A 13169-nucleotide genomic window follows, 5' to 3' on the forward strand; every position below is an offset into this window, starting at 1 on the left:
CTAGAGCAAAGATGGCGACCAACTTCCAAATTCAAAATCGCTCTGCCGCCGAAAGGCGCGCGGCAAGTGGCCGGCAAACAACCCCGCGCACCTCGCACAGCCCCGCGCCGCCCCCGCCCGCCATTCGCAGGCACGGCCAAAGGGCGGTCGCAGTCTTCAATAATTCACCATTTGGACCAACCGGTTCCAGCGTAGCCCCTCCCTCTCGCTCCTGGTACACCCCTATTCCAAATTCAAAACATTCCTCACACTTTACGACTAGAGTTTAACATTCATCATCCATTACTCGCTAGGTAAGACGATTTGAGATTTTTCCAACCTATATTAGGCCAAACCTGTTACTTACAAGAAACTCGTGGACAGCTGTGGAACGTACTTGTATTAATGTCAGTTCTATGTATCTAGACTGAATCGACGGGCTGAAATCCCTTAAATTGTTTTTGTCTATAATTTATCTGTGGGTTTATTAAGTAGTTAGTACAGCAATGTAAGTTAGATTTTATTTTGACGACTGAACGTTTGCTAATCGCATTTCACTCGAATAGACCCGTTGTTCATATTCAAAGATGCACCGGGTGTAGCGGCGCTGCGACTGACGAGAGGCAGGGAAGCGGGGTGTGGGGTGAAAATTAGTCGTATGTATGATAGAAGTTCCATTTTTTGCCACATCGAGACCAAAATGTACACGGAGTGTTCCCGTCTCTCTCAGTCGTGTTGCGCATTTCGAGCATTTCTGTGGTTTCTCTTTCCGGCAAAGTGTGCGACTGTATATGCGTCCCGCTCGCACTCATTAGGCGGGTCTGTGCGCGTGCATTATGCACGATGTTTGGTGAGCGTTTATGAGGTTTGCGCAGTTCTATGTAGAGTAATGAGTGGTGCAGAAACTAAGTGTATAGACTATTTATCACTATTTGGACTTTAGATTAATGATCATATTAGAATTCGGACCAGCAGCAAAAAGGCCTTATTCCAGTACAACCATTAGAGGGTTTTTAAAATTGGACTAGTAAAAAGTAAAAATAAAAGTAGTAAAAAGTCATAATTAAAGTATAAGTAGTTAATACTAATTGCAAAAAGGTAGAGTTAGTTGGTTCGCCCATTTCTTATCTTATTCCTGAATCCATTCAGTATCGCAAATCATTTCAATCTCATTCCATTCAGCAAACGTTGTGAGTTATTAGAACCGCCTAATGGCAGAATTGTAGAATTAGTCAGTCTTTTATTTTGAAGATACAGAATATTTCTTTTAGCCAGCATATACACATACCTAACCTACATAGGTATTTTACACATTGCGCAGGCGCACTATGGAAAATGGTAGAACAAGCACGGATAAAAAAATCATTTTGAACAATGTCGTTATTGATATATTTTTTAATTTTATCTTATAGTTTAATGACGCAACTAATTTATACAGAAGCATTTTTCCATAAAAAACGTATAGTTTTTTTATACAAAATGTCAAACATGATTGAACGAAAAAAATATTTTTGAGGGAGTTCACTACTCATCTTTGCAAGTTAATTTGAATAGTAAATATTATAAGAAATTAGTAAGTGTTATACATTTTTAAAAAGGTTATTCTTTGTAGATTTTCACAACATACTTTATTTATATTTTGTATTAAAAATTACGTTTAAATAAATCGAAAATGAAATAAGGACAAAAACCTGTGTTTTTAAAATTGATTAAGAGTTTTGACACTTACCAACGTCCTCCCTACTTTAGATTCGAATGTTAAATGGTAGCCTAGTTATTAAATAATAACATGTATAAAAATTGGCTGCGCCTTTTTGTGCTTTTCGAAGTTATTGGTACAAATGTGATAAGATCCGAGAAACGGAAACCACTATCTGCTGCGGTTTCGAGTGTTGATCGTTTCTATTGATAGTTTGAGGTAAGTTTTGTTATTTACTATTAAAAAAACATAGTTATGACAAACTTTATCAGTTTTGCACTCATTATGTGTGTGAATAAATTTAACAAAACTCTGCACACGAACCTTTTTTTTAAATGGTATATAAAGGGCTGATTTTATAATAGTTCATTACAGATTCAAAAGATATTAATATACGCGCGTTTGTTAAGGACAGACATTGTATTTTTTAACATTGAAATGTCTACCTTCAAGTTGTCTAAACGTGAAATAATACTTTCGTATATCGAAGGAGGAAAAACTATGGAAGCAATATCAACTCTTTTGAAAGAAAATCATCAAATCTCTGAAGACAACATATGCTTCATTATCAGTGACATTCAAAGACGTATGATTCCCGTTTTCAATACAAAATGGGAGCAAGCTTCTCGGAAAAAAGAAAGGTTTTTGAAGAACAATAGCAATTGGCTGGACTTTGAATATTCTGTGACTATACCCACTTCAGAAGGCGTTTTAACCGATACCACTCCATCTACATCTTCTGGAAAACGTGGAAGACCATGCATATCTTACGCAGACTCGTCACAATCTAGCAAGAAAAGAAAAAACTCAGTGTTGCTTAATGAATATGGATTTGAGCATATTTATAATGCATACATACAGGGATTACGTTCGATAGAAGAAGGAACGGAAGCAAAACTTGTGGAAACATTAAGATTTGCTGACAGAGAAAAGAAGATATTAATCTCGAGTCTCATAGAAAATCCAAGGCAGAATAAAATGCTTATAGACGAAGAAGCATTAAGCATTTTGATTGACTTAGATTTAACGAAAGCACAATACTTGTATTTGAGAAATTTAACAGACGAAAGAAACTGTTCTATATTCCCACCATATTACAAAATACAAGAGATTAAACAAACCTGCTATCCACCATCTGCAACTATTGAAATTACAAACATAGGAGCAAGAGTAGTAAAACTTCAAGATTTATTAGATCACACAGCAGCCAGGATTTTAAGAATAGATTCTGTATATAAAGATGGATTAAAACATTTACTTCTTTACAGTAAATGGGGATGTGATGGTTCATCAGGACAAAGTCAGTATAAACAGAAGCTTCCAGAAGAGTCTGAAGTTGTATCAGATGCTAACTTATTTATCACTTCTTTAGTACCCATTAAATTAATTAATGAGCTAACAGGAGATGTAGTATGGCAAAATCCTGTTCCTTCTTCTGTACGTTTTTGCCGTCCTATATTATTAGAGTTTTGCAAAGAAACGACTGAGAAAACTAAAGCAGTTGTGGATGACATAAAATTGCAGATAAATTCGTTGATCCCAACTTTGATTAATAGAGAAGGCGAGGGAGTTCAGGTAAAACATGAACTTTTCTTAACAATGATAGACGGTAAAGTAGCTCAAGTATTAACAGAGACACCTTCTGGCTCCACATGTACAATATGCAGAGCTACTCCACGGCAAATGAATGATTTGACGAGAGTGAGTGCTAGGCCTGAAAATGAAGAAAGTTACCAATACGGACTTTCTACATTACATGCCTGGATACGTTGTATGGAGATGATTTTACACATTTCCTACAATCTTTCTTTTAGAACATGGTCTGCAACGACTGAAGAAAAGAAAAGACAAAAACAAGAGAAGAAAACTCTAGTACAGAAACGTTTTCGTGATGAGTTGGGACTGATAATTGACCAACCACGTCAAGGAACAGGAAATAGCAATGATGGCAATACTGCTAGGAGATTTTTTTCTAATGCAAGTTGCTCTGCTGAAATTACTGGTGTGGATGTGACTTTGATAAAACGTCTCTACATAATACCTACTACAAGCACTTTCATCAGGTGTGATGGTAGATGCGGAAAAATTTGGTAGTTATGCTATGGAGACTGCTAGGATTTATGTCAGTAATTATGAATGGTACTATATGCCATCCTCAGTTCACAAAATCTTAATACACGGAGAAAGTATTATAAAGCATTTTGCAGTGCTTCCGATTGGTCAACTTTCGGAAGACGCACAAGAATCCCGTTATAAGGATTACAAAAACTTTCGCCTTCATCATGCCCGAAAATGCTCCCGAGCAGCCACAAATGAAGACGTATTTCATACTCTTCTTTACACATCAGATCCATACATAACAAGCATTAGAAAACCATACAGCAAAAACGTTAAAGAACTCGATGAGGATACACTACATCTTTTGAAAGTGAACGAATTAATTTTAGATCCGGAAGCTCGGCAAGTTTAGTTGGCAAAAATCTATTAATAAATATTTATACAAACCATATAGGTATAAATTGCAATAGGTACATTAAACCTTTAATGTGCATTTAAAATAATATTAATAACTTTCAATACACTTTTTTTTCAGTTATTGTTTAAAGTAGAATTAGCTTTTCATATTTTTATATTAATGTATCTTGGTAATGTAGTTGCATATTTATGTCTTAATTCCTACGAAACATAAATAGTTACTAACATAAAAATGAATAAACTCCATTTATTGATCGTTTTTATTGGACTTTGATTTTTAATATTTTATAATAAAATATGTATTATACTAATTTATACCAAACTATCACATTCGAAGCCTTATATATTCCTCTACAATAACGAAACATTTCAAGACATAATTTTAAGAAACAAAAAAATTATTGATTTTTGATCCGAAACGCATCCATATTTTCCATAGTGAGGTGTCGTAACTTTTTAATACTTACGTGATAGTAAGTAGGTACTTAGAGATAGATATTAAGTAATATTCCGTTTTTAATACAAGCAAATAAGTTAAATAATTTGTTATAATTATTAATACAAAGATCGAACACTCAAAAAACAATCCTTCGATCCGGCCGGATTTGAACCGACGTCTTCTAGCATACCGTGCCAGACGTTATACCAACTAAGCCATGGAACGAACCAGCGGACCTCACGAATTTTTCTATGTTTTGTTGTAGTGTCTTTGTATTTGGTTTTTCAACAACTTTGTAGCCGTAGCGCCATCTATGAGAAATCTTAAGTATTTCGTCACCCAGTTAGATAGGTACCTTTACAGCTACCAGTCCTGGCTAGAGATATATGCTAGAAGACGTCGGTTCGAATCCGGCGGGATCGAAGGATTTTTTTCTGAGTGTTCGATATTTTTATTAATAATTATAAGAAACTAGTGGAGTAATTTCACAAAAAATAATTGAATATCAATTAAATAAAAATTTAAGTAAAATAATTGTTTTATTTTGTTCGTCCAAGAGTCCATACAGCATTTACCCCATCTCATCTTCATAGGTATATACTACTCGGTATTTGCCCAGGAAGATACCTAGGTAAATCTTTTTGAAAAATGTGGTCTTGATTTAAATTTAATTTCATCAAATATAACAAAGATAGCAATTATGGGACAATATCGATTAAATTTCTTATTTACGTACATTTTTAATGTTGTAGGAGCAATACTTTTCGCTAACGGTGCTGAAAACATCGTGGTGCTGCACTTCGAAGAAATTCCTTCAAGCCTTGGAAATCGTGTGTCCATCCTGCACAGGCTCAGGCCCTTCTTTGAGAGGACTCGTGCCCAGCAAAGGGTTTACTGAAATTAGGCATTTAAAGATTTTTTTTACTTACGGCCTGTACGAAGCGCCATCTCACAGAGGGCGCGTGGAACAGCGTAGTCGTTGGCGCGTGGGTCCGTTTGGTCTCTCATATATTATGAAATCAAAGTAAAGCCGCGTGTATTGAATAGATGGCGCAACAGCGTAAGGGCTGAGTCTAGTTTCAGTTTATTTACTGAGCTGTGCCTACTGGTTTGCATAATAAATTCGATAATCCCCACTAGTTCTGTTGTACCTACAGTTCTGGTCACAGCATTGCTGATACTTTTATCTATTATTATTATACTATTACTATTCCCAGTAGTTCTGTCGGTTCTTAATTAGTTTAATTATTCACAAATTTGCTTTTATAACAGAAAACTCTTTGAGTTTGTAAAATGGATATGTCTGGGAGCCGCCCTAGCGAACAAAAATATTTCGGCAATTACAGTACTTATTGTTTCAAATCACATCGATTTCTGGTTTTCGCGATTGCTACGCATTGCAAATGCAACTATGTATTTTTTCGATGGCCATTTTAAAAATCTGGTAAGGAGCCAGAAACGTTCACTTATTTGATAAAACACACACAATATGTATATACGCGGACGAAATCATGATACGCGGCTTTAAATCCGAAAAAAATAGGTTCATCTCCAGTAATTTGAGCATTTTGTAAATGCCAGAACACCACTCTATAGGAATCATATGGAAATGCTTTACGGCCTGCATCGAAGAGCTTGTTAATAAAAATGGCGGGATCCTCTCTGGCCTAAACTTCACCTTCAACAACTTCATCCCATACGTGATGGTTCGCCGACAGCCAGTTATCGACGCATCTCCCGATAACCGGACTGGGGATGCACCATATTAGTGTCATTATAAGAGCATAAAAGGGCATTTTTTCAACATGCCAGACAATTTCTCAATGAAATCATTGACGGTCGAACAATTTTGGACAGGCAAGTCTTTTTTGGATACTGGTACTGATAAAACAGTTTACGGCGTGCTTCAGATGCCTACAATACCGTCGAGTCTGTAGAGAGCCCGGAGGGACCAAAAACAGACCAAACTACACTTGACTTAATAGGTGCATATCGAGTTCATAGGTTTTCGCGATTGTTATACATAGGAAATGAAACTATTTTTCCGGATTTAAATCGCGTATATTTGTTTTTTCAAACAAACCGACGTTTCGGGCCCTTTACAGGTCCCATGGTCACGGTTGACTGAGGTGGTACAGTCTTCAACCAGTTATGTCTAATATTGATGCAAGCCACCCTATTTTTTCACTATAGTTACAATAGTTATTAATTAAATACCTTATTTTTAATTTTACAAAGAAAACATTCCAATTTACGCTACATTAAGCTTTACAAATTATTTTATTGAATGAATTTTTATTAAGTTCAATTTATTATTAATTATTAATAGAAATTAGAATAAACTAAAACATATTAATTAGTACTGCAGTCTTATGTCTGTTTGGGATTTTTCATCAGAGGAAATACTGGATCCCAAACTGGTGATACGGAGAAACCATCTTCCCTGTTGAAATTAGGATGTTTTTTAATTTCAATGGCCTCTCGCAGCACCCTGGGTAGATAACGGACTTCTTTTGCAAGGACCTGGGGTTTGTCAAACTTCATTGAATGTGTAGGTTTATCCATGACATGCTCGCACACTGCAGACTTGTTTACGCGACGGTGTTTGACATCAGCTACAAGTTCTTTGACGCGGTTACAAATACTTCGCTTTGTTTGTTCAATATAAGAGAGACCGCACTCACAGTCTAGCTTGTAAACTCCTGCATCCTGTAGGGGATGTTACATTTCACGGGTCTCAAGAACTGAGAAATCTAAAGTACCAAAGCAAAGTAAAAGAAAGCTAAAGTACCACAACTCTACATTATTATATTCACTATGTAACAAGAGAAATGTGGTACTTTAGCTTTCTTAGATGTTTTAACTAAAAGAAATCCTAATAACACCTTAGGCCATACTGTATTTCGAAAGAAAACCCATACAGATAGGTATTTCAATGGTAATTCCCATCACCATCCTAGCCAGTTAGCTACCGTGGGTAAATCTAAATTTCAGAGAGCACATGGTGTCTGCGACAGTTAATATTAAGGACGCTGTTATAGAAAATATAACACAGTCCCACGACAATGCTTCTACTTTAAGTAGCAACAGTATACTTTTTACTAACCATAATTTAAACTAAAAAACACGACAACAGAAAAGTCTAATCGTTTCTATATAGTAGGTACATCAAAATATTCAAGGCTTTTCTGGCAAAACATTAGAAATAAGTCTTTTTTTGCACGATATTTCCGTTGACGTGTTTTGTGTTACAGAGCACTGGCTGAAAGACTACGAAGCAATTAACAACATAGAAAATTATGTAATAGTCAGTTCGTTCATAAGAAAGAGTTTAAGTAGAGGCGGATCCATGATTATTATTAAACGTAACTTAAAATTTAAAGAGCGTAAAGATATCACAGATCTTTCTACTGAATGAACAATTGAGATTTCATGTGTGGAATTGGATCAGTTTGTCGTCTTATGTGTATACAGGCCCCCCTCTGCTAATTTTAACGAGTTTGAATTAATTATGGAAGACAGTTTAAAGCGGATTTTTCCAACCAAAAAAAAACATAGTAATATGTGGAGATTTCAATGTAAACCTGTTGGAAAACTGTTCTACTTCTGTAAGACTCATTAATTTATTTAAAAGTTTCAACTTGATACATCTTTTCTTAGAACCAACTCGCATCACTGCCTCCTCTTCTACTTGTATTGATAACATCTTTTGTAATACAGACGCAGTGTCTAAATCAATAATAAGTTTCTTAAGATCAGACCATGGTGGCCAATTGGCTTCTTTTAAATGTAAAATGAGCAAGAAGGTAGACCAATTTTTCTGCAGACCGATTACCACAGAACGAATCATTAGATTTCAAAATAATATCGGCAATAGTTTAAATTCCCTACCCCATAGGTATACCGGAGGTTCCAAATACTTTATATAGCACGATATTTGGTTTAATTAAAAATGAATTTGATAATATATTTAAATCGAAAACATTAACTTTTCATAGAGAGACTAAATTCAACGACTGGGCAACAGTAGGTATTCATAAGAGTAGGTCTCGTTTGTATGAGCTATATGCTATGAAAACTTATAATACTAATTCCAATTTCATAGAATATGTTAGAATTTATTCAAAAATATTTAAAAAAGTATGTGTAGCTGCTAAAGTTAAGTTTCACAGCGACAAAATTAGACAATCGATAAATAAATCTAAAACTACTTGGAGCATAATAAACAAAGAGTCAGTCAGGGTTAAACAACACGATAGAAATATAGTTTAGAATTAGACAGTAAACTTATAAAATCTAAAGATAAAGTAGCCCAAGCTTTTGAATCGTTCTTTTCGGAAATTGCTGTGAACACTACAGAATCATTAAATTCCTCCCCTTCACTTGCTATTGATCTCCTAAAGGAAAATGTTAACGTTTGTGGCAGTTTATTTAATTTCCGTCATGTTAATCCACAAGACATCATAAAAGCTTTTAAATCAATACATGTTAAAAAAACTGAAGATCTCTGGGGCATATCAACTAAAGTTATAGACTTAGTTATTGATCTTATTTCCCCACATTTAGCTGTAGCTTTCAATAGGTGCGTTGACAAAGGTGTTTTTCCCGATTTAATGAAATACAGCAAGGTTATTCCTTTATTCAAAAGCGGTAAAAAAGTTGATCCTAGCAACTATAGGCCCATTTCAATTTTACCAGCTTTAAGTGAAATATTCGAAAAGGTTATGCTGACTCAATTACTGTCCTATTTCGGTAGGAATTATATTTTTCATAGTGAACAATACGGGTTTACTAGTGGTAGAACGACTAGCGAGGCGGGGGTAGCGTTACTAAAACACATCTTTGATGCTTGGGAAAGGTCCCAGAACGCTATTGGTATTTTCTGTGACCTCTCAAAGGCATTTGATTGCGTTGATCATATTACTCTTATTAGGAAGCTGGAACATTACGGTGTAAATGGCAAGGCGTCGAAACTTGTCTCGTCATATCTCAACGGTAGAATTCAGAAAGTAGTCATAAATGGTGTGACTTCTTTGGGTTCTCCGGTAAAAATGGGCATTCTTATTTCTGATTTATATTAATGATCTGCCATTCTTTGTTAAGGACCATTGCGAAATAGTGTTGTTTGCTGATGATACATCCTTGATTTTTAAAACAGACAGACATGACATCAACTATGACCATATTAATGATACCCTCTCTAAGGTAGTTTATTGGTTTAATGCTGACAATTTATTGCTTAATGCCAAGAAGACAAAATGTGTTAAATTTGAATTAGCTAACGTAAAATTGACTAGTCCAAGCATAGAAACGAAGAAAAGTTAGACTTTGTTAATAAAGCAGTCTTCTTGGGAGTGACCTTAGATAGTAAACTTCAATGGTTTCCACATATATCTTCCCTGGCCAGCAGGTTAAGCTCCGCTGCATACGCAGTCCGCAGAATACGTGAGCTTACCGATGTTAGTACTGCTAGACTAGTTTACTTTAGTTACTTCCATAGTATAATGTCCTACGGGATTCTCATGTGGGGTAAAGCGGCAGATATTCAAACCATATTTGTATTGCAAAAACGAGCGATTCGTCCTGTGTACCGTCTAGGCTCTCGGATTTCTTTCAGAGAAAAGTTTAAGGAGACTGGTATCATGACTGTGGCATCACAGTACATTTACTCAAATATTTTATATGCTCGTAAAATATACATAATTTCAATAAGAAAGAAGATATCCATAATATTAACCTTAGAGCTAAGTCCAAACTCATACCACGATTTCGTTTAACCAAGGTAAACAGCTCTTTTATGGGGAACTGTATACGTTTTTACAATAAGATTCCGGAGCATATATTAAGTTTATCATGTCATAAGTTTAAAAACTACATAAAAATATTTAGATCGAAAAATCATATTACAAAATTGAAGACTACGTGTTAGATAAAGATGTACGGAAAGACAACATGGCTCCAGAATCCACACAAATTTGATTCAAAGTGTATTCCATACCATTTAAGTTTATTTGAAAAGAGCAATCCCTAGAGTTTCTTGCTTGTTCTTCTCAGGGAGGTCAGCGTAGTGAACGAGCAGTAGCTTAAATATGACGATTTCAAGTGTAAATTTATTTTACCTATGGAATAAATAATCTTTGACTTTGACTTTGAGTAATCATCTGGCAGGGGAACTTCAGCATATAAAGCAAGTCCTACATGCGAATAAGTTGAAGATTCCACGCCAATGCCGCAGGCCCCGTGTGAAACCACCAACAGTCGAGCGAAGACCTGCCATCTTACCTTACGTGAGAGATGTTACAGACAAGATCGGAAGAGTCCTCAGGCGTGCATCTATCAAGACCTATTTCAAGCCCCTGCAGAAGATTTCTCAGTTCCTGAGACCCGTGAAATGTAACATCCCCTTACAGGATGCAGGAGTTTACAAGCTAGACTGTGAGTTCGGTCTCTCTTATATTGAACAAACAAAGCGAAGTATTTGTACCCGCGTCAAAGAAAATATAGCTGATGTCAAACACCGTCGCGTACACAAGTCTGCAGTCTGCGAGTATGTCATGGATAAACCTACACATTCAATGAAGTTTGACAGACCCCAGGTCCTTGCAAAAGAAGTCCGTTATCTACACAGGATGCTGCGAGAGGCCATTGAAATTAAAAAATATCCTAATTTCAGCAGGGAAGATGGTTTCTCCGTACCACCAGTTTGGGATCCAGTATTAAATAAAAAAATAAAAAAAAAGGTAAATCCCAAACAGACATAAGACTGCAGTACTAATTAATATGTTTTAGTTTATTCTAATTTCTATTAATAATAAATTGAACTTAATAAAAATTCATTCAATAAAATAATTTATAAAGCTTAATGTAGCGTAAATTGGAAAGTTTTCTTTGTAAAATTAAAAATAAGGTATTTAATTAATAACTATTGTAACTATAGTGAAAAAATAGGGTGGTTTGCATCAATATTAGACATAACTGGTTGAAGACTGTACCACCTCAGTCAACCGTGACCATGGGACCTGTAAAGGGCCCGAAACGTGGGTTTGTTTGAAAAAACAAATATACGCGATTTAAATCCGGAAAAATGGTTTCATTTCCTATGTGTAACAATCGCGAAAACCTAAGAACTCGATATTCGATAGAAGTTTTAGAAGATCGTATGATTCCTATCCGAACAATTAGAAGGCTATAGGAAGCGTTTGCCCTATAATTACTTGACAAAAGTAGTAGTTAATAGCAGTAGAGCTTCTTGTGAAAGAGTTCATCCAGGGAAGTGCTGCCACCTTGCCTATTTCTGCCGCCAAGCAGTAACGTGAGCATTAGCTGCTGCGTCCGGTTTTGATGGGTAAGGGTGCTGGTGAAATTACAGGCACATGGGACTTGTAAACTTATGTCTCAGGGTGACGCACGCAGTGCACCTCAGATCTTTGTAATTTAAAGCACTGAATGGCACTGCAACTGTTATGGACAGGCGTGTCGCTTACCATCAGGGGCGCGACTTGTCTGTTTCGTCACTTAGTTGTCATAAAAGAAATGCATGCCAAATGTCAGTTTACTTGAACAAACTTACTTGCTTACATGCTTGCTTGCGCGCGAGCTTGCATGCATGCGAAAGCGAAGTTTCTTAGATGTTGTACAATGATACACCTAATAATGTACATATTTCGTTTGATCCAAAAGGATATAGCGGCAAATCATTGTCTGAGTCACAGCGAAGAAATAACTTATCTGTCTTTTAATGTTTAGAATAATTGATAAATAGCAACGCAAATCATAAATATTTAGGGAACATGCGTTAAAAATACCTGTGACAAAATTTATTTAAAAATGTAGTAGGTAATCGTGTTTTCAGAAAATGATGAAATAGGTAATAATGCAAAGTCACGCATGATAGTATGCATTCCTCACTAAATTAAGTAAGTTATAATATGACGATGAGGAATGTTGAAAAAACTGTCGCGGTTCAAGTTGGCGTGACGTGCAGCCCTTGCTGCCAGCGCCTGCGCCGCTATCGCCCCTCGTCCTTTGATAGCCATGTCGCTAGCGAACGGTGTAAACGTGGCTGCTTTAATCTAATCGTGATAAATGATAAACAGGGAACATTGAAATAAAGGAGCCAAGTGAAGGCAGGGGCAGATAACAAGTCATGTAAATGTTCTTCTGTTCGTTTTTTTAATTAATTAAAAATCACCGACACAGAGAAATATCGCTCGTCGATCTCATCGAGTTCAATCAACACTGAAATTGTAGTATGATCATTGATCAGTTATTGGAAGTACTCGGCGCGTAGGATTATTGTCAAAACAAATCAGCGATCTTTTGGGCTCCGCGTCACCCGCCTTATCGCGATAAGGCGCGGCGCAGCGGCCGAGAGCCGCCAGTGGCGGCGATACGGCACTATGGAGCACCCGCGACTCTACCACACGTTTACGCGCCAACAGTGGGAAGCTGTGTTGGTAGTGAGTTGTCTCGCGTGTACGTCCATTATATATATGTAAGCGGCGCGGCTATTATCGAAACATTTGTTCCGCAGCAAATGTCGGCACAGTTGGGTCGCGAGCGAAGCTCGGTGGGCGA

General features: G+C 36.4%; 1 protein-coding gene across 1 annotated transcript in view; it reads right to left on the bottom strand.

The window, feature by feature from the left end:
* Positions 1 to 31: 31 nt before the first annotated feature.
* The window catches only part of LOC113228239 (calsyntenin-1), a 265570-nt gene continuing 252432 nt past the window's right edge, over positions 32 to 13169 (bottom strand). The window contains exons 15-16 of the mRNA XM_026461506.1: positions 12547 to 12664; positions 32 to 222 (exon numbers count right to left, since the gene is read on the bottom strand). Coding sequence (XP_026317291.1) covers positions 32 to 222; positions 12547 to 12664 — 309 coding nt within the window. The remainder of the gene's footprint in view (positions 223 to 12546; positions 12665 to 13169) is intronic.

Source organism: Hyposmocoma kahamanoa, unplaced genomic scaffold (assembly GCF_003589595.1).
Source record: "Hyposmocoma kahamanoa isolate Upper Pololo Valley unplaced genomic scaffold, ASM358959v1 224, whole genome shotgun sequence".
Taxonomy (NCBI): Eukaryota; Metazoa; Arthropoda; class Insecta; order Lepidoptera; family Cosmopterigidae; genus Hyposmocoma; species Hyposmocoma kahamanoa.